Genomic DNA, 20,302 nt, shown 5'->3' with positions numbered 1-20,302 from the left:
GAGTCAATGGTTATTTTAAAATTTATAATATTACAAACTATCAAAAATTTCAAATGATTAAAACAAGACTGAAAACGTATATACTCGTTGATATTATATTGAAGTAGATTTAGTAAGATTATTTATTATAAGTCGATAATCCGTATATAATAAATATATAATTCTACCGTTATACAATCATTAAGTTATTAAGGTCTTATATGTTACTATTATGATGATTTAATTATTTTACAATTACAGCTCCAGTTTATGAATCTGACTCGACGCAGGTTGCAGAATATGATGCAGGTAGGTACTTTTAAGTATTACAAGTTATTAACATACAACTACAGACAATTGCATACATAGTCATCGTTACATTGCCGATCGATATTCGATATTCCCATAAATTGACATTCAATAAATTAATAAAAACGTAACTAATGCGCTAATGGAATTAAAAATAAATATATATATATATATATATATATATATATATATATATAAAATTAATAAACGCGTCTAATGCAATAAGTGGTATTTTCACGGAATTGGCACATAAGTAATTAAACGTCGACTGTTAAAACTTGGACTATTGCATATTGAATTATATTATCTTAAAATTGAGCCTACGATTATGAAAATCATACGACAATTTAACAAATTGACAATACTTAAATTCATGGGTAAATAAGACGATGAAGCAAAATGAAATAAACAAACGGCCCTCACTCCGTTTATTCGAGTCCTTCGAACCCATAAACTTAAAACGCCCTTTCTTAGCTTCAAGCGGCTGCTACTACAACTTCCAACGCTACCAAGAAGGCGCCCGGATCATCACGAACGAGCCTTGCTTGAATTGCACATGCCACAATCGAATGCTAATGTGCTATCTGAGGGTATGCCCCTTCACAAAGGCGATAGGTCAAGACTGCACGGTGGAAAAGCGTCCGGACCAATGCTGCCCCGTAATCACGTGCCCAGAAGTGCCAGTGCAGCTGTTGACCTCGACGACGACTTCGCCCTCCAAATCACCAACACCGTCCTCGCCCGACGCTCTGCTTTCATTCGAACTCGGCTTCCCCGACACATACGGCTGCAATGTCAACGACCGCTTCTTCGCCGACGGCGCCCAACTACCGATCGAAGCCAATAACCCCTGCGAGCTCTGTTACTGCATCAGAAATAAGACAACCTGTCTTATGCAGCAGTGCACTCTATCCGTTGCTGGATGCAGGCCAGTTTATCAGCCGGGAATCTGCTGTCCTGTCAAGTACAATTGCGGTGAGTCGGCACATTTCATAAGGCATACATAACCACCTGTGACCACCAGCGATCTCTTATCTTACCGATTCGTACTACTATTTCATCTCTATTATCATACGTAAACGTGCTATTAGCGTATTTGCGCCTACAAACTCGGCTATTCCGGACAATTATTTTTTTTCTTTTCTTTTTCTCTCTCTCTCTCTCTCTCTCTATTTCTCTTTTTTTCTTCTTTTTTTTTTTTTTTCATTTTTTTTTTCTTTTTTTTTTTTTTTTTCTCTTTTTTTTTCATCTTTTTTTTTTCATCTTTTTTTTATGGCTAATCGCGAAAGCGGCAATCTATTTACGTATTTACGATGCTCTCTCGTTAATTTCAATTCTCAACAATGTGCGTTTTACTCGAGAGTCGCACTCGCGTTCAGCCACTATAATCGACGTCCTTTTTGAGGCGCAACAAACCATAAATAATAAATGCTGCTTCCCTTACGCAATAGAGTACGACGAAGGATACGAAATTGCCGCCGGTACCACACCCGGTCTCATTATGACCACGACACTCGCACCACGTACAACACCCCCGCAATGTCACTACGATGATAAAGCATACGAAGACGGTGAACTTATCTACACCATACAGCCCTGTCAGCACTGCTATTGCTTCCACGGCGAGATTGTCTGTGCTGTTCAGGAATGTGGTAAGCCCATGGAATCCCATGGCAAAAATTGTACGGCCCTGCCACCGCTCGATGGAGAGTGCTGCCCAACCACGTATCAGTGCGGTGAGCATTCGATTTTTATCCGATTATAAAGATGTTTTGTTATCGTGTAAGAAATAGTATCTATCACCTTGGGGATGAATTTAATCAATACGGTACGATTAGTTCGTCTTTGTCGCAAATTCTATCGTTTTATATTATGGTGAATCGATGAATTACTCTACCTACGTGCATATGAAAAATTAATCATTTAATTGACAAAAATAATTTTATCAATAATAATTAATATTAATTATTTAATTGACGATTAAATCGATGATTAAGCGACATTTTATTAAATCACAGAATATTCGCACTGCTTAAATAGTTGAGCATTAATAAGTAAAGAATAATTTACGCTCGTAAATTTTAAGAAAGGTAAAATTAAAATTTGAGCACATGCCGTTTAGAAATAGTAATATTAATTTCATGAACTAATCGGTTTAATTAAATTTATTACAATGCTCATTCTTTGAGTATAAATAAAGGTGTTCATAAACAAATCGTAATTACATTTGCAGAAGATGGATTTGCAAATTTAGCAACAGAAATTTCTGACGATGGTGACAGGAAAAATATTCCAGAACAATCTACTGACCATGAGGAGCATAGACAGCAAGAATCGTTCCCAGGAGCGGATAATACGATTCCTGAACAAATAGTAGCCAATCGCATACCTACAACCGATAAAGCATTAATCGTAACACCTTTAGGTAATGAGGTTCCTGAATTGGGAATTCAAGAGCCTGTAAAATTGTCTTCCAATGAAGCTACGATTGAAGAAGAAAGGTATACGACTTTGATATATGAAAATTCTCAATTAGCAAAAGAATCGGAGGGAGAGCCGGAAACGACAGTCATTAAAGCCAATGATAATAATACAATGACGGCACTTGATATAAATGACGATTCATTGAAAATGTCAACGGGCAGTATAAACGAAATATCGCAAACAGAAATTCCTGCAACTACTCACGGAGGTGTAACATTCGAATTTCCTTCAAGAATTACCGAAGTCAGTACTGCAGAAAGTGAAAAAGAGGAGAAACCAATAACGGAATCGAGTATTTCAACGGGATTACCGGCAGAATCAAAAATATCCCAAGCCAATGGAGAAATTACTACAATAATCAATTTGGAAAAAGGAATAGACGCATTAATTGATAGTGAATTAACCGATGCTTACACGACGGAACAGCAAACGGAAGAATTAGATAAATCATCCACAAAATCTTCCATAATTGATGACGAACTTGTAAAATCAAGCCAATCCGAGATCAATACCACTGAGAGAGAATTATCAGAAGACGCAACAACATCGATAACAAATGAACCAATAGAGAAATCTAGTGAATCATCTAGTCCAATTAGTGAAATAACAACGACAGAGCAAAGCAGTAGTAATAAAATATCAGACTCTCTACTTTATACTTCTGATAAGGATTCCGATAAGCCAGTGGATAGCACGGATGGGCAATATTATACTACTGAACGTGATAACAATATAGTTGAGTATTCGACGGTAAAAATTGAGGATAAATTAGGCGAAGAACATATGACTTCGGTTAATTACGAAATACCAATAACTAGTTCCGAAGAATACAAGAAGGTTGAAAAAGTTAGTACACCATCTGTTTTTGAAGATCCATTAATAAATAGCGATGATGAAGTGTCCGAGAAAATAAATGCACCGATTGATGCTGAATCAGCGACAGAATTAAGTGTCGATCATGATGAAAGGACAGAGGATATTTATGTAACTAAAGTCATTGAAACGTCAACTGTAATACATTCTAACGAACATATAGATAAAGAAAAAAATATCTCGTCCGACAGTTTTGAAACGTCGACTATAGACACTTCGATTTATAAAAATGAAATGGAACAACCTAATGGGTTTACGAGCATTGAATTTGTAACAGCATCGAGTACGGATGAAATTAAAGGAATAGAAAATGTAGTGACAGTAACAAAAACTGATACACCAGCATTGGCTAATGTTGATGAGACTAATGATAATACAGCAATTAATTCATCCACGGATTTTGATAAATCAACTGATAACGATTATGATAAGCAAACGGAAAAAACTAATTTCCCATTAAGCACAGAAATACCATTCACCGATAGTTTTCACAATAATAATAATAATAACGAAGAAGTAAGCAATGAGGCGATAAATCCTGTATATACCATCACTGAAGAAAGCACGCTTGCCCCAATAAACTCTTCACTTACCGATAACACTTTTGAAAAAACTAATAACGAAGAAATATCAGCCGAATTCAGCACTGCGGTTCAAGATCATGAAAAACTGCCGCTCGAAGGTAATACAGAAGCAATAGAAATACCGGAACAAGAATCTACTGAAATTTTAATGCCAGAACGAGGTCCTGAACATAAAGCAGAGGATAACGACGCTGTGACGGATAGTGAAGCAACAGAAGGAAACTTCGTTAATGAAAGTGAACTTCCTGACAGCTTAAATAATACCGATAATAAGCAAACCGATCGTCCGGAATATGTATCAACGACTTATTTACCCCCGCATGACTTAAGTACTGACACAAGTCAGCAGCCGTCTACGTCACTACACGAAGCTTATCCAATAGAAGATTCTGAAATAGAAAGTTATATTACGGAAATTTCTATTCCATCTAAAGCGTCTTCTGAAAGTACGACAATGCTATCTATCGACGGAATATCAGAATATAATAAACCAGATGAAAATATAGAACCTATCGAGCCAAATCTGCATATGATAGAGAACGAGCGAACAAGTAATGCAGAAAGTACTTCGGAAACAATACCAATTGATGAAATCAGCACTAAACAAACAAGTACGACTAATTCGTCTGTAGAAGAATATATAATTCATGCTGACGATGTGAGTACGGAGCAGTCATTGACGGACAAAGAAATCATAGAAAAGTTAACTGTCAAGCCATCATTGGAGGCTAGTAATACACAATCGCCGATATTAATTGATCATCAGAAAGATACATCCGAGGTGCATGAAGAACTTGACGATAATTCACAAGTTAATACGATGGATAACGAAAATATACGTTCAACCGAAATGACGATAGATTCAACCTTCAAAGATGAACATACCGAAACATTACCAATTAATTTACAGAATATTAATGAACATAAGCCTGAATTGGAAGAAGATATATCTCCATTATCAAAGGAAAATGAGTTAATCACTGAAGTTTCAGATATCCAAGAGAGTAGCGAACCGAGTCCAAATGAAAATTCTATACCCGAGTTAATAAAGAATCCAATTGATAAAGAAGAATCTACAATAATCGATACTTTAGGAGCAAATAATAAATCATCCGAACCTATGAGCGAAGATCACATTATCGATGAATTGAACGCAGTTACACAATCAATTTTATCCGAGGCTTCGTTGGATACAAGTGATTTCAATATATCAAAGGAAGTGCTGGAAGAAAGTTTGGGAAATACCGAGACTAGTACAGTATCTATTGTCGAGGCATTAGGGTTGGATGAAATAACAGACAATGATAGCGCTGTTACTCAAAAATTCACTGATAAGGAAAGTGAATTGCCGTCGTCGTCCGAAGCATCGACGAATACCGAAGACGATCAATTCTCAACTACAAAAATAGATCCTGAAATATCTGTCAATAACGAAGAAGATAGAAAAGATATTACAATTACAGAGGATGATACTCCAACTGAAACGATCGAAGAACATAAATTTAATAATATAAACTCTCAATTACCTGGGGAGGAGCCGATGACTAGTGTACAAGAAGAATCTGTCACGGAAAATTTAGAGAAAGAATCATTAACGACAATAATATATAATACCGAACAATTTACTGAGAGACCCGAATCGCCGAATAATAAACCTAAAGATGAACATAAACTGGGACATTCGACAGAAGTAAATCCAATGACTAGTGAAATGCCTGAAATTGAAATTAAATTACCAGTATCGGCCGACATGCGGCCCGCTTCAGGTATTCCCGGAGAAGGTAATTGTTTGGTCGATGGACAATCTTATTATAATAATTCGGCTATTCCTCCAGCAAATGCTTGCCAATTAAGTTGTCGATGTGTGAGTAGCATTGTGCAGTGTGATCTTATTAAATGCTCTCCACCGCCAACAGACTTGCCTAACTGCGTACCTATGTACACAAATGCGGACTCGTGCTGTCCCATGTATACCTGTGATTCGACTTCCAGCGTTGAATTAGAGGCTGATAATCAAATGACTGATAATCATTTATCCACTTATGATGATAAGATGCAAACTAAAGCACCGGAAAATCCTTCGGTAGATGAGCATCATGTTTATTCAGAAATCACCACAAGTACAGAAAATACCAGGCCTATCGAACAATCAACTGAGTATTCTATTAAATTGCAGCCAGAAATCTTAGAATCAACCTCAATTGTCAATGAGTTGGATAAATCAACAGCTCCTCCATTTTTGGAGAAGCAGACAATTAGTTCTTCGATATTTATAGAAACTACTTCAATTGCGATCGATGAGTCAAGCGCACCGGCGGCAGATATCAGCGAAGAAACATCCCCAGGTTATGTTGGCGATAGAAATAAAGACACCGAAGAATATCAGCTCGGTGTATCCAATAAAGCTAACAATACCGAGGAAGATGCCATTTTCATAACTACAGAATTTAGTAGTGCAAAACCAGAAGATTCTAATGAAGAATATGATATTAATTTACCGCCGAAATTAGATTTTGAGCACGAGTCGCAAACCGAAATGAATAAACTCGAAGAGCCAATGAATTACGATGATTTACATAAAACAATTGCAGAAAATGTTGATTCGATAGTTAGAGAAATTACAATCGATAATACGCCCGAGACAGTACATTTAACAACACAGTCGAGTTTATTTACTGAATCGGAATCTAAGCATAAAGATTTGATCGAAACGACTGCGAAAAATGACATAACTGCAAACGACATACAAGAGCCAGCGTATGAAACAACTGCTCTTTCTATAGAATCCATTGATAAGGAAACATCAAAGGCTCCTGCGGATAGCGATGAATTATTCACTCCTCCCGCTGCTGAAACGAAGCCAACTTCGTTAGATACGCTTGAAAATATAACATTAGCGCCGGTAACAATACCGACTACAGAGGACCAACAAGTCGACAAACTGAATGATTCTGATTTAGAATACTACTCGCCAACATCTACAGAATCAAATTCAGTTGAAATCAATAAAATAGCCGTTGACTCGAGCACGGAACTTTCCATAACTGAGAAGGAATTTGCTGAATCGACTCCAATTTCATCGACCGAAAGTGTCACGAAATATGAGGAAATTGAATTAGAAAATTTACCTACAGTGTCACCGAACAACCAAACAATTTCATTATCCGTAAATTCAGAATCCACCGGACTAAATAAAGACATTGATACGTTAAACGGTCACGCAACCGAGATCGCGTCAAATGATTTATCATCCACTATTTCTCCAACAGCGGTCGATGATAATTCAACGGAAAAAAAATTGATTGCTCAAGTTGAGGAAAAACAAGTACCAACTACAGTCGTTAATAATAGCTCAGAGGAAGCCCTATTTGTAAAACTGGACACAAATTCAACGATAAATGAATCGGGCGAAGACGTTTTAACCGAAGAAAATGTCCCTATAACGGAAGATCCAAAATTAATTTTGCCGAATGTCGAAACAACTAAATTAACTACTGAAAATGAAGAATCATCCCCAGAATCGTCGACAATAATACAATTAAATATTGAAAATCTTGAGAATAATGAATTCACAGATGCCACGCAATTTGAAGAGACAGAAAATAAATTCCCGTTAGATAAAGATAAGATAGAGTCTGAAGAAGAAATAAGATTAGAAAGTACGACGGAAATTGTGGAGGAGCAAAAAGAAGAGCCAACAACGAGTCATAAGGAATTGAACGAAGAATTGGGAATATCGGGTCAAGAAATTATTACAGAGTCGGCAATAATTAATGATAATGAAACTGAATTTATAATTAGGCCAACCGAATCGTTAATCGAGCCTGAAAAACATATCACAACGTTGGATGATGAAAAAACTATTCAGACGGAGAGTGAAATAAAGACAACTGAGAAGAGCGAACAATTCGAACATTCTGAAATTGAAAAAGAATTAGCGGAAGGTATGACGACAGTTCAATCTGTATTATACCATGAACCAAGTACACCAGGATACGACGATCCTATCAATAAAGATGAAGAGGATATGCACAGTCCAGTAGAAACTACAACGGATAAATTGTTGTTTGTTAATAAAACGATCGATCAAAGCAACCTGGAAGTCACAACGATGATAAAGGACGATGAAGAAATATTTTCTCATGAAACGTCGACGATTAAATCGACGTATATTGAAAGTTATCAAGATAACGATGGCTTAGAGATCCTTACTGAAACACCGAACAAAGAACTTGGCGATGGATCAACGAGCGACGAAATTCCCGAACTTGACGAACAAAAGGGTAATTTCAGCCAAGTCACAATCTCAGAAGCTGCCACCACTGATTCAACACCTAGTCAAAGTAATAATGAAAATGAGCACAGCAGCATAGGATCGATTGTACCCGAGGGGCCGACCTCGACAATTGGCATACCTACTAGCGAAATCCAAACAACACTATCAAATGATCTTCGTGAACAAAGTACCAAGATCACAGTACCGGAGGAAGAATTAACAAACGTTCAACAAACATCCGAAGTGACAAATGCCGAAGATAATCAATATCACGACCACATTGTCGGCGGCCAACAAACGGAGGAGCCAATCGTATTAGCTACTCACGGTAATAGCGAAGAGCGACCGATCGAATCGCACTCGACAACATCCGAACCCGATATTAATAAACCTCACAAGCGTCCCGAGTTCCCGGATCAACAATCAACGGAAACAGACGATGAAAACGTTTTTCCCCCTGATTCCGCCGATATAAAAAATCCATTCAATACAGACGATCCTGAATCGGAAGATTATGACGATCAGGCAGTTTATGGTCCTGGCACATGCCGATACGGTGGAAAGATTTACATGTCGGCTCAGCAGATTCCTCGTGACGATGCTTGTGACTTTTGCTTCTGCTTCCGCAGTGACATAATATGCTTACAACAAAGTTGCCCGCCACCGATTCTCGGTTGTCGCGAAGAACCAATCGGTGGATTCTGCTGTCCAAGGTACGAGTGTCCGGTATCCATGGCAACATCTCTCAATCTGACGACAACAACCACGACCACAACGACAACATTACCACCTCATTTCTTGTCGCACGCGTACAAAGGGAGCGCATTCCGTGGAGGATGTCAAGTTGGTAACAAGGCGTACCGAGTTGGTGAAGATATAAAATCAAAATCCGGACCCTGTATGTCATGCATGTAAGTTGACTTTCTTGTTATCTTATTAGCGCCTTTTCTCCTCCTTTCTTATTTCCATTACAAATAAAGCCACCAATTTATCCTTAAAAATCGATATTTTAAACCTCATATTATTGATTTGTAGCTGCGGAGGAGATGGTAAAATGAAATGCGAACCGAAAGCTTGTTCCGCGAGCCCAATGCTGAAGGAGATGATAGCTCATGCCGCTGCCAAAAAAAGAAGATGAGCCATCGAATAGTAGTGGCTTAATTAAATAAAGAACTAAATTTGTCGACCGTGTGTTGTCGATGTTATAAATATAAATTAAAAATATGACAGATAACATGATGAGAGAAGTGCGTGCGTTGTGTAAAAAAAGAATGAGAGCGAAAGTATGGAATGAAAATGATGTGAGAGGATAGAAGAGTGGATAAAAGCAAATTAAAGCTTAATATAAATCGCCTTAGACAAAGACAATTGTAAAGAAGGTGATTTTGTACTGAGTGGCCAAAACTTAAGCGTTTATATATATATATATATATGTGTGTGTGTGTATATATATATATATATATATATATATATATATATATATATATATATTATATTGTTTTATACGTATATATAAATTTATACATAATTATTGCATATAAATAGAAGTTAGAAGTGAAAGTGAATTAGTGTTTGAATGTGAGCGTATGGTTTTGCAGTGCCAAAATACGAAGGCTAAATATAAACAGTGAAGAACGAAAATGTAAAGTATAGTTTAAGGAACAAAGAAAAAGATGGGAAATCTTGCGCTGTACCGAAATTTTTTTTTTTTTTTTTTTTTTTTTTTTTTTTCCTTTCATCGACAAGCACAACTATGCACGAATGAATATTATTAGCGATATGCAAGACTTCGAACTGTGCCTTCGTTTATAATGATTTTCGTCGATAAATTTTGGAAAATTAAATGATAACACGCTATAAGATCATCGGGCCAATTTTTTTTAAACAAACGACAAATATACGAAATGATTATTTATACGATAATGGAACAAGGCAGAGCAGCGTTGAATCTTATCGCCGCTTTCAGCAAGTTTTAATCGATACGATGTTTAGCTGTGCGTGTCCGGCGATGCATTTAAATTTAAAAGAAAAAAAAATAATAAAAACATAAAAAGAAAAAAAAAACCCTCGACGTCGGCATTTAAATGTTTTGCATTTACTACGATGTAAATAATACCTTCTTCTTTTTTCTTTTTTTTTTTCTTTTTTTTTATTTCTTTTTAACTGACGACACGAAGAAGCAGACTTTCACGAAAGAACATAGATGAACGATGAGAGCGAATCAAGACGATGCATTAAGAAAATACGAACGAAGTGAAATTTTTAAGAAAGCGCAATTTTTAAGCTCAAAAGGTTTTGCTCGCTCGGAGGACCAAAAGTAAAGAGACAATTACTCGCTTCTCCGGCGAGCTGATATTAGTAAGACATACTACTACTTAATCATTTACGTAGGCATATGTAAACGCATATATATATATATATATACGCAAATATAAATATAATATACATTTACATGATCCTCTATACTCTGTAATAATCACTTTAATCGCATTTAAATGCCGTAAATAACTCACTCTTTGTCTCTCGTTTTTCCTCTTTCTCACTATGTATGCCACTTTCTCTCCTCGTCTTCCACCGGCTCGCTATTTCCACTGGCTATTTAACAAAATCCTCTATTTTAATGCAAGAAGACGAATGAATAATAATAGCGTTATTAAGATTACATTATTTCGACTCTTCGGTCTCTGGTTCACACTTTAATTATCGAACTGCGAGACTCGAAGATGCGTAATATTTTCTTCTTCTCTTTTATTATATTAGACATAAAAGAACGAATAGGAGAGAATACGAAGATTGAAGCCCTGTCTTCTTAACGAGAGCAGCCCGTAGTAGTCCGCGCATTCGATAAATTATTCTTTTTTTTTTCCTTTAAAAAAAAGACAAAAAAAAAGAAAAAGAAAGAACGAATGAAAAAAGGAAGAAAAAAAAAGAAGAAGAAAAAAGAAAAGAAAAAGAATGAAAAGAAAAAGAATGAAAAGAAAAGAAAAGAAAAGAAAAGAGAGAGAGAGAGAGAGAGAGAGAGAGAGAGAGAGAGAGAGAAAGAAAAAAACCTTCTTTATTTTCCGAGCCGTTTGACCGGTAGAAGCTTTTATATTTAGTGATTAATGTAATTATTTAACTATTAGCTTAATGAAGTTCGTACACTTCTTTCACTTTTTTAGGGATAATTTAGCCTGACCCTTAAATTTTCGTACTAAAAAAGTTAACGAGTAAAAAAGCGTAATGAGCTTCTACTGCTTGGATGCTCGGATGGGCTATCGCTTGTATATTTTGCTCGTTTCAGCAAAACTTGAGCCTTTTATATGTGAGCGCCAAAGTCGACTCGCCGCGTCGCGTTATTGGTCTCGTTGAGATTGAGACGAGTGAGTTGAGCTTCTGTTAGTCCTTAGTTATTCTTATTATCTGTCTGTCTGTCTGTCTGTCTGTCTGTCTGTTTGTTTGTTTGTTTATTTCTTTTCTTTTTCTTTTTCTTCGCACTCTGAATTAGTGTAGTTACGATATTGCGGGGCGCGATATGCGAGCCGGCTTTGGGCCAATGTAAACGTCCCTTTAGCAATTAATCGTTTATAGTATTTATATCTTCTTTATACACCCAAACATAGCGATTTATAATACTAAAAATAACGTAAATGTATGGAATGTGTTAAAATAGTAACATATTTAATGATACACGGATATAAAGAGACACACTCACTCACACACACATATATATATATATATATATATATATATATATATATATATATATATATATAAAGAAAAGTTTGATAGTGTGAATTCGCATGAGATCGATGGGAAGATAATTTTGTTTTACATTGTTAAAAGCAGCACAATAAATATCTGCGTCGTAATATACATTACCGTCAGTTGGTCTCTTATTATTTTAATTTTACTCTATAATAGCCACTACTCAACCATGACCAATCTGTCTTTTATCAACGCGATTTTATTTAACGTAACACACACATCGCTACATATTATACGATATGTGATAGTCGAAAAAGAAAAATGAGCGCTTCGACTGCAACTTGGTTATCCCCATTGGTTATCCCCAATTGTGGAAACCTTAGGCTAGAATTAAAACAGTACGTTCTAGTATAAAGTGTCCTTTTTATATGAATAAATGATTTTGTATGTCGAAGATTTTTTTTTTCCTTTCTTTTTCTCAATCCTCGTGTATTCCATTCGCTTATATAATATAAACAATAATCTTCGTATGTAAATAGTTTTACGGTAAGTATCATTGGTAATTCGTATAAAAATTTCTTTTTGTCGCGTGCTATTCAACAACATTACTCATTTCTATGGATTTCTTTATTCAAACTCATTTTATACTTAAGCTCCACCCATTCGTTTATTAACTTCTAATATATTGAAAATTAATATTAATCATAAATAAAGAAATAGTTCGGTCCTACTAATCCGTTGTTCATACAAATTTCCTTCATACAAATACATACGACGTTTGATTAAATTTTTATACGAATTTATAAAATATATTTAAAATTACATTTTAACGTTTCTTTCTAATGCTTTATTATGACAAAAATGACAAATATCAAGATTTACTTTTATTTTACAAATAACTGTATTATGCATAAATAAGAATAATTATTACACAATATATATATATATATATATATATATATATATATATATATATATATATATATTGAAATCGGATCTAATGTAAATTTTTTATTATATTATGGAGAATAATGATATCGATTTACAAATTTATTTTCAATAAAATATTTTGATGCGCAATAATTTAAAAATATTATAATTAAGTATAATTGTATTAGCGACACAGTTATTATAACCAACAAATGCCTTAACAAAATTTTAATCAAATTTATCATCAATCAATCAAATTTATTATTACAGTTTTATGATTGTTAGTTGCAACATTGTTAATATCTATCTACGTACATCATTGATACAGTGAACAGACGTCAAATTTGCAATTTATTAAGAGATTTTAAATACGTCGTTCAATTTGATTGTTAAATATTAAAGTCAATGATTTTGCCAAATAAATAAAAAGAGAAACTTATTTAGTTGATATGAAAAAGAGCAAAAGAAAGATTAACGAGTAAGGCGTACCTAACTGCACTGCGATATTATCAATTATTGGCTATTTTTACCACAAGAGCAGATTACAAAATACAAGTAACATTTATATAATATGTAGCACAATTAAGTATCAATGTCGTTTGGATATAATGAGCGAAGCCTCTGTGATCGAATGTCATTGGGGTTTTGCAAGGAATGCTTTCATCGTATAAAATACTGCAATGAACGGAGTAATATTGTTAGGCTTTGTAACCGAGTATTCACAGAGAATTAGTAGAGAAAGAACAATAAATATATGTCAAAGTGATTATAAAAATTGAACGATATACAATGTAAACCGAAGCTAAAACGGTAATTATTTGTATATAGATGAAAACAAAAGAGAAAATAATTGAATTTTTTTTTTTTTTTTTTTTTTTTTTTTTTTTTTTTTTTCAGAAAGAAGAATCAGTTATCCTATTTAGTATTTATGTTACATTTAATGCTTAAAGTATGCAATTGTCCTAGGCACACTTGACAAGGTTTTATATATCGTTCAGATTACCAACAACAACAAATATAGTCTGTTTCAAACAATAGATTTAAAATATAAATCCATAAGATCAACAATATGAATTAATTATTACTATCGTTGTTAGTAAATTAAAATTAACTTTTATTAAAAGATATTTATAAATATAAAATTGTACAGTGATTAGATTCTCTTATTAAAAATGTACAATGTAATTTTCATTTAATTGAAAATTTTACAGTCGATTAAACTATATATTTTTTTTAAAATAAAATAAAAAAAAAAGACAATGAGAATAATTAACTTCTTGTGTTACTTTCTTTTTCTTTTAATAACAAAAATAATTTAATATATTAATTACCGAAAAGTTTTATAAAGAATTTATATATATATATATATATATTTTTTTTTTTTATTGATTTATAATAATTTGTCATTGAATAGAATCGTAATATACAAAATTATAATTAATACTGTAACATTGGATTTTAAAATGAAATAAAATCTTTGGTAATATATTTTTTTTAATTCAACAAAATTATTTGCCTGATTTTAAAAATACTGATAACATGGAGTCGAGGTATGAATAAAAAATAATGTATTTATTATTTATTTTTCATAATCTAACATTTATTATTTAAAGACAACTAATTTGAAACTCTTGACATCATTATTTACGAACTAACATTAGTTTAAATACATTATGTTTACTTATATATCGTGTATATTTTTCAATTTTCAATTACTTAATAATGCAACTTTATAATATAAAACAAATTACGTAACTTACTTGATACATTTTTAATTTTTTCGAGAAATATAATTCATTATAAGTTTATTCATCATAAGAAAAATTTCTACAAAAATAAATTCAAATAAATTTGTTATCAAAGTACATTTGATATGTGTTATTTTAAATTGTGAGAATTATTATAATACTAACTAGATTTCTTAATTTTAACCATTTTTTTAACTATTAATTTATAAATACTTGACAATCGAAATGTCAAGTTCAGTAAGAGCATGAATTATTGTATTGTATTGTACGTATATTTTAATTTTTTATTTCTTTTTATTACAAACTTCATTTGCACTAATTATGTATTTGTAAGTATAGTGTATTAATAAAATAGCATTATTTGTTTTCCTATAACAATATTTTATAATAATTTTCAATCGTACCGCAATCTTTCTTTGTATATGTATATATTTGATATATAAAGATATATATGATATATAAAGATATATATATATATATATATATATATATATATATAGGTGTAGTAAAATTTGTAATTTTAAGATGATTAAATTTTTTTGCAAATAAAAATAATTATCGTATTATTCTTATATGCCATAAAAAATATAGCCTATTATTGTCATGCATATTTTATGAATTACTATTTATTGAATAATTTATATCTTATATTATATCGTTTAATTTATTGCATACTATATTGAAACAAGTTCGTAAATGGTTAAGTTTCAATTCGTAATGTATGACAACAATAATTTTTTAATTTCATTTCACAACATCGTCAAAATATTCAATTATTATATTTAAAATGTGAAGAAAGAAAAAGTCCGGAAAATTTATAATAAAGGGAAATAATTATATACACTCTAAATGAATTACTATAATATTCAAATGAATATTTAATATACAATTAAAATAAATTACATCACAATAGCTACAGTACGTCATGAAATACGACCATGAACGTACAACAATTCCTAACAGGGGTACTGAGACGGTGTTAAAATTGGATTTTATAACTTTTTAAAAATTTTACATACAGTCATCCTTTGTACACAATTTTACAAACATCATAATGTAACAGAGCTCGCCAGCGGGCGTGTACGCCACACTTAAATGGCGTAACAATCTTATTATTTGTCATAATCAATGTAAAAACGATACTTAAAAAAGTATGGCTAATTTACCGAATGAACTATGCCATTTTCATATCTCACCCCAATGTTTGTAGAATTTAGTTCTATGTACTAAAATTGATGATAGAAGCTTACAATCGTAATTTTATATTTTATGAAATTTCTTATCACTTTGCTGTAGAAAATTTCGTATGTATTTTCAATCTCATCTACAGCCACTTTGTTTCCTTTCTCTGTCTCTTTTTATGTAAAGAAAGCATTTACGATGGTTGAAAACGTTTGGCGCTTGCAATAATAAACTAAAATGTTCTAAAAATCAGATCAGTAAGTTTAATACCGAAATTAGTATAAAATCAGACTTCGAGTCTGCATTGCAGTTATACTGTCAAAGTTAGAGACTCTCTCATTTTGTATTAACAAATGCATTAAATTATAGATAAGAATCTGGCATGCCCGATGGTCCACTCAAACATTAAATTACTCTATTGCAAATGAATTCTTCATTTAAATAATTAAAATGTTTACGAACGCATATAATCATAATCGTATTCCTTTAAAGGTACAAAGGTTTCCTTAATAGACTGTGGCGATGCCCATCTCAAAGCGTAATGAGGACCGCCAGCTTTATCGTTTGTTCCAGACATACGACTACCACCGAATGGTTGTTGACCAACAACTGATCCAGTTGATTTATCATTTATGTAAAAATTACCAGAAGTATATCTAAACTCTTCAAGAGCGCGTATTGCCCATTTTCTAAAACAGATTTCAAGTCATATTTTATTTTATTTCTATAAAGGTATCAATATGCAGTAAATATAATTTATTTTCATTATAAAAACCATTGTATTTACGTTTAATTTATTATAACACAGGCATATTTATATGTAACAAAGCAATCCAGAATTGCAAATAATTAAAAAATAAAAAGTGTATACTAAATTACGGAAACTTACTCATCCTGAGAAAATATTGCCCCGGTTAAAGCATAAGGCGTTGAGGATTCGACTAATTTCATGGTCTCGTCAAGTTGCGAGTCTTTGTAAACATAAATCGTTAGTACAGGTCCAAAAATTTCTTCTGTCATAATCTTATCTTTAGGATTTTTAGTTTGTACAATGGTTGGTTCGATAAAGTAACCACACCTATAAATCATCAAAATAAATCATAAGTAAAATATAAAAATATATAAAAAATCAAAATAGCATATAAGTATATGCTTACGAATCATCGTAGCCACCTCCACCAATAATTTCAAGATCGGGTGATTTTTTAGCATGTTCGATGTAGCCAGTAATCCTTTTAAAAGCTGTTGCATCGATTACAGCTCCAAGAAACATAGAGAAATCTCGTGGGTCTCCCATTTTTAACTTATCACGAGTACACAAAAGTCCAGCTTTGATCTATAAATCAGAGTTAATTAAAGGCACACAAAATTATAAAAGAGGAATATATCACAATTCTTATTCGATTAAAAGTATACGGTTAACTCACCTCTGACCATAAAGATTCAGGAACATACATCCTACTGCACGCTGAACATTTTTGACCGTTGAATTCAAAGGAACTCCTGATAGTACCCATTACCACTGAATTAGGATCAGCGCTTGGATGTACGAAATGGAAATTTTTACCACCACATTCTCCAATCATTTTTGGATAATTTTTGTACTTATTAATGTTCTTTCCAACTTGAGACCAAAGACGATTAAAAGTAGCTACAGAGCCTGTAAAGTTAATCCCGGATAAGTAAGGCGAAGCAGTGATCGTATCTCCAAAATCTGGCCCATGGGCAGGAACGAAATTAACAACTCCTTCTGGAACTCCAGCTTCTCTGCAAATTTTATAAATCCACCAATTGGATAAGACAGCAGTATCAGACGGCTTCCATAAAACTGAATTGCCCTGTAATAAGCATAATTAAGAATGTTTAAGCTGTTGAGACGTTTTAAAACTTTTAGAAAATTTCAATTAATAAATAATTAAAATTTTTAACAATTACTTATTACATAATATAGAGGTAAATTATGAAAAATTCCAATCACAGAATATACAAAATTAAAGCAAATTAAATATGACGATTTTAATACGGAGAATATCATATTTCAATTAATCATTGTCTTCATAATGCCTTCGTTATAGGTTAAACTTGAGTTGGTATAAATATAATACGAATTATAGAAGAAAATGATAAAGCTTTTCATATAATAATAAAAGAAATTTTTTACATGAAATGTTTTAATGTTCATCAAACGTTTATGTTAAAATTTTAATGTTCATCTACATAAAACAAATAAGCAATTAAAGATCTTATATATTTTGAAATTAGACACTCTTCATGATATTTATTTAACATTTTATATTTTTAATAAAATTCAACTGTCAGCATTTATACTACCGAAACCAATTGATAAGATGCGAACCATCAGAGCTGGTGTATAGCTAAGATTACCACCAATGGCAGTGAAGTTAAACGGAGAAACAGCTGCAACAAATCCATCCATTCCTCGATACCTCATTGAATTTAAAGTCTCCTTATTTGGAGAAATAGGCTTATATTTTAAGGCCTCTTTGAGAAAATAACCATTAATTTTAAAGAAATCAATAAGTTCGGCTGCACTATCTATTTCTGCTTGGATGGCGGTTTTGCTTTGACCAAGCATTGTAGCAGCATTCAATTGCTGTCGATACTTTGTTGACATTAAGTCTGCTGCCTTCAGCCATATTTCAAATCTTTTTTCAAATGGAACCTTTTCCCATTCTCGTTGCATCTTAACGGAGGCATCGATAGCCTTCTGTATCAGATCTGGCGTGGCATAATAATATTTTGCTACCGCATGTTGATGGTTATGTGGCTGTTCAAAAATAAATTTCAATATTCATTATTAAGAAATTATGAAAATCAGTGGAAATATAAAGGGCTGTACGAATCTTTTGCTGAGGCAAAACTTCATAAAATCATTATTTTTTAAATAATTAATAATGAAAGATTTATACAAAATTTCTGACACATGGTCAGAATTACAAAAAATATATGCTTAAGTTTAGAACTTTTAATAAATACGTGTACGTAAAAACATCTTTACCATAACTTGATATTTAACGACATTCGATTTGATTTCTTTTCCACCAATAACTAATGGGATTTCTTCGCATTCGCAAGTCATCTTATCCAAAGCCTTCTCCAACTCTGCACGTTCCTTGCTGCCTTTCTTATAAGATAAAATAGGTTCGTTTTCCAATGGAAATTCCTTTACTTTTGTAGTGGGTACTATAGTCCCAAAACATTTTGTACCTATCCTATGGAAGAGAAATTTATTTCAAATTTTATGTATAAGTTATAAATTATAAGTACTTTACAACAGTGCATCAAATAAAAAATTAGAAGCACTTGCTTACGATAATATCTACAAATATTTATTCTTTTATAAAGAGATGCATTTAGCAAATAGTGTTATCATATAAGCGGAAGGTATATATATACAGTTTAATAAAAAGAAAGGACCACTTGTGGAGATTATTTCTTATCTTATCTTAAATCACATCCAAATTACTATTTTTTACAATCAGTTTTCATTTAATGAAATAAAGCTATTTGAAAAGTAACTTATGCAATACGATTATTTATATAACAAAGCGTTAAAATAAGACTAAAATATGTTATTTTAAACCTAGATTTTTGCAATAGTAGCTGCCATAAATATACCGAGATACTTATAACATTATGTAATATTATCTTTTCGGTGATCCAAATTATTACTATTATCAATGTTCTCAAACAAATTGGAGTGGTTAATTATTATTAAATACTATCAAAATCAATTAAGACACTGATAAATCTCAATTACAACTCGATAGCTTATCATTGCGGGTAAATATATAGATGCGAATGTAAATCAAAATACAGCCAACAAATACAAATATAACAATATGTCACAATTTACTAAGCAAATATACTTTTCTCATATTAATATTCGACTAATTAATCATTGTACTTTCTCTCGTTACTAATGATTTTCTTATTTTCTTTTATGTATATTATCTAATACTAAGTTTGCTGAATAAATGATTTAATTCTTTATTTGTACATCCAGGGGCCAGCAAATAAAAACTTGCAATTATTAAGAATTTAGTTGAAAATACATTTATTTTATACTATTATTATTTATATAGATACGTCTAAACAAAGAGCGTCTGCTCTTAAGTAGTTTATAATATATTTTATCTATTTATTTATTTATATTATTTTATATATTTTATTTTATTTATTTATTTATTTATTTATTTATTTTTTTTTTTTTTTTTTTTTTTTCAAAT

General features: G+C 32.2%; 2 protein-coding genes and 1 long non-coding RNA gene across 3 annotated transcripts in view; 2 read left to right on the top strand and 1 right to left on the bottom strand.

Moving 5' to 3' along the window:
* The window catches only part of LOC105359706 (uncharacterized), a 53,417-nt gene extending 53,127 nt beyond the window's left edge, over nucleotides 1-290 (top strand). The window contains exon 3 of the long non-coding RNA XR_912778.1: nucleotides 241-290. This is a non-coding gene — a long non-coding RNA (uncharacterized LOC105359706). The remainder of the gene's footprint in view (nucleotides 1-240) is intronic.
* Nucleotides 291-661: 371 nt separating this feature from the next.
* Nucleotides 662-9,910, top strand: LOC105359999 (mucin-17). The gene is made up of 5 exons (XM_011496768.1): nucleotides 662-665; nucleotides 763-1,263; nucleotides 1,740-2,024; nucleotides 2,522-9,416; nucleotides 9,541-9,910. The coding sequence occupies exons 1-5, from the start codon at nucleotides 662-664 to the stop codon at nucleotides 9,641-9,643; spliced, it is 7,788 nt and encodes a 2,595-aa protein (XP_011495070.1). The 3' UTR covers nucleotides 9,644-9,910.
* Nucleotides 9,911-16,229: 6,319 nt separating this feature from the next.
* Nucleotides 16,230-20,302, bottom strand: part of P5CDh1 (delta-1-Pyrroline-5-carboxylate dehydrogenase 1) — a 5,438-nt gene continuing 1,365 nt past the window's right edge. The window contains exons 2-7 of the mRNA XM_011496352.1: nucleotides 19,072-19,285; nucleotides 18,409-18,840; nucleotides 17,480-17,890; nucleotides 17,210-17,388; nucleotides 16,942-17,130; nucleotides 16,230-16,741 (exon numbers count right to left, since the gene is read on the bottom strand). Of these exons, the coding sequence (XP_011494654.1) occupies nucleotides 16,507-16,741; nucleotides 16,942-17,130; nucleotides 17,210-17,388; nucleotides 17,480-17,890; nucleotides 18,409-18,840; nucleotides 19,072-19,285 (1,660 nt within the window). The 3' untranslated portion in view covers nucleotides 16,230-16,506. The remainder of the gene's footprint in view (nucleotides 16,742-16,941; nucleotides 17,131-17,209; nucleotides 17,389-17,479; nucleotides 17,891-18,408; nucleotides 18,841-19,071; nucleotides 19,286-20,302) is intronic.

Source organism: Ceratosolen solmsi, unplaced genomic scaffold (genome assembly GCF_000503995.2).
Source record: "Ceratosolen solmsi marchali unplaced genomic scaffold, CerSol_1.0 scaffold29, whole genome shotgun sequence".
Taxonomy (NCBI): domain Eukaryota; kingdom Metazoa; phylum Arthropoda; class Insecta; order Hymenoptera; family Agaonidae; genus Ceratosolen; species Ceratosolen solmsi.
This window is presented reverse-complemented; position numbering and strand designations above follow the sequence as displayed.

Bases quoted from the DNA above. Each gene is read 5' to 3' on its own strand.
- LOC105359999 (XM_011496768.1), top strand. The intron at 1,264-1,739 runs GTGAGTCGGCAC...CTTACGCAATAG, and splicing joins TCCTGTCAAGTACAATTGCG to AGTACGACGAAGGATACGAA. The intron at 2,025-2,521 runs GTGAGCATTCGA...TTACATTTGCAG, and splicing joins CCCAACCACGTATCAGTGCG to AAGATGGATTTGCAAATTTA.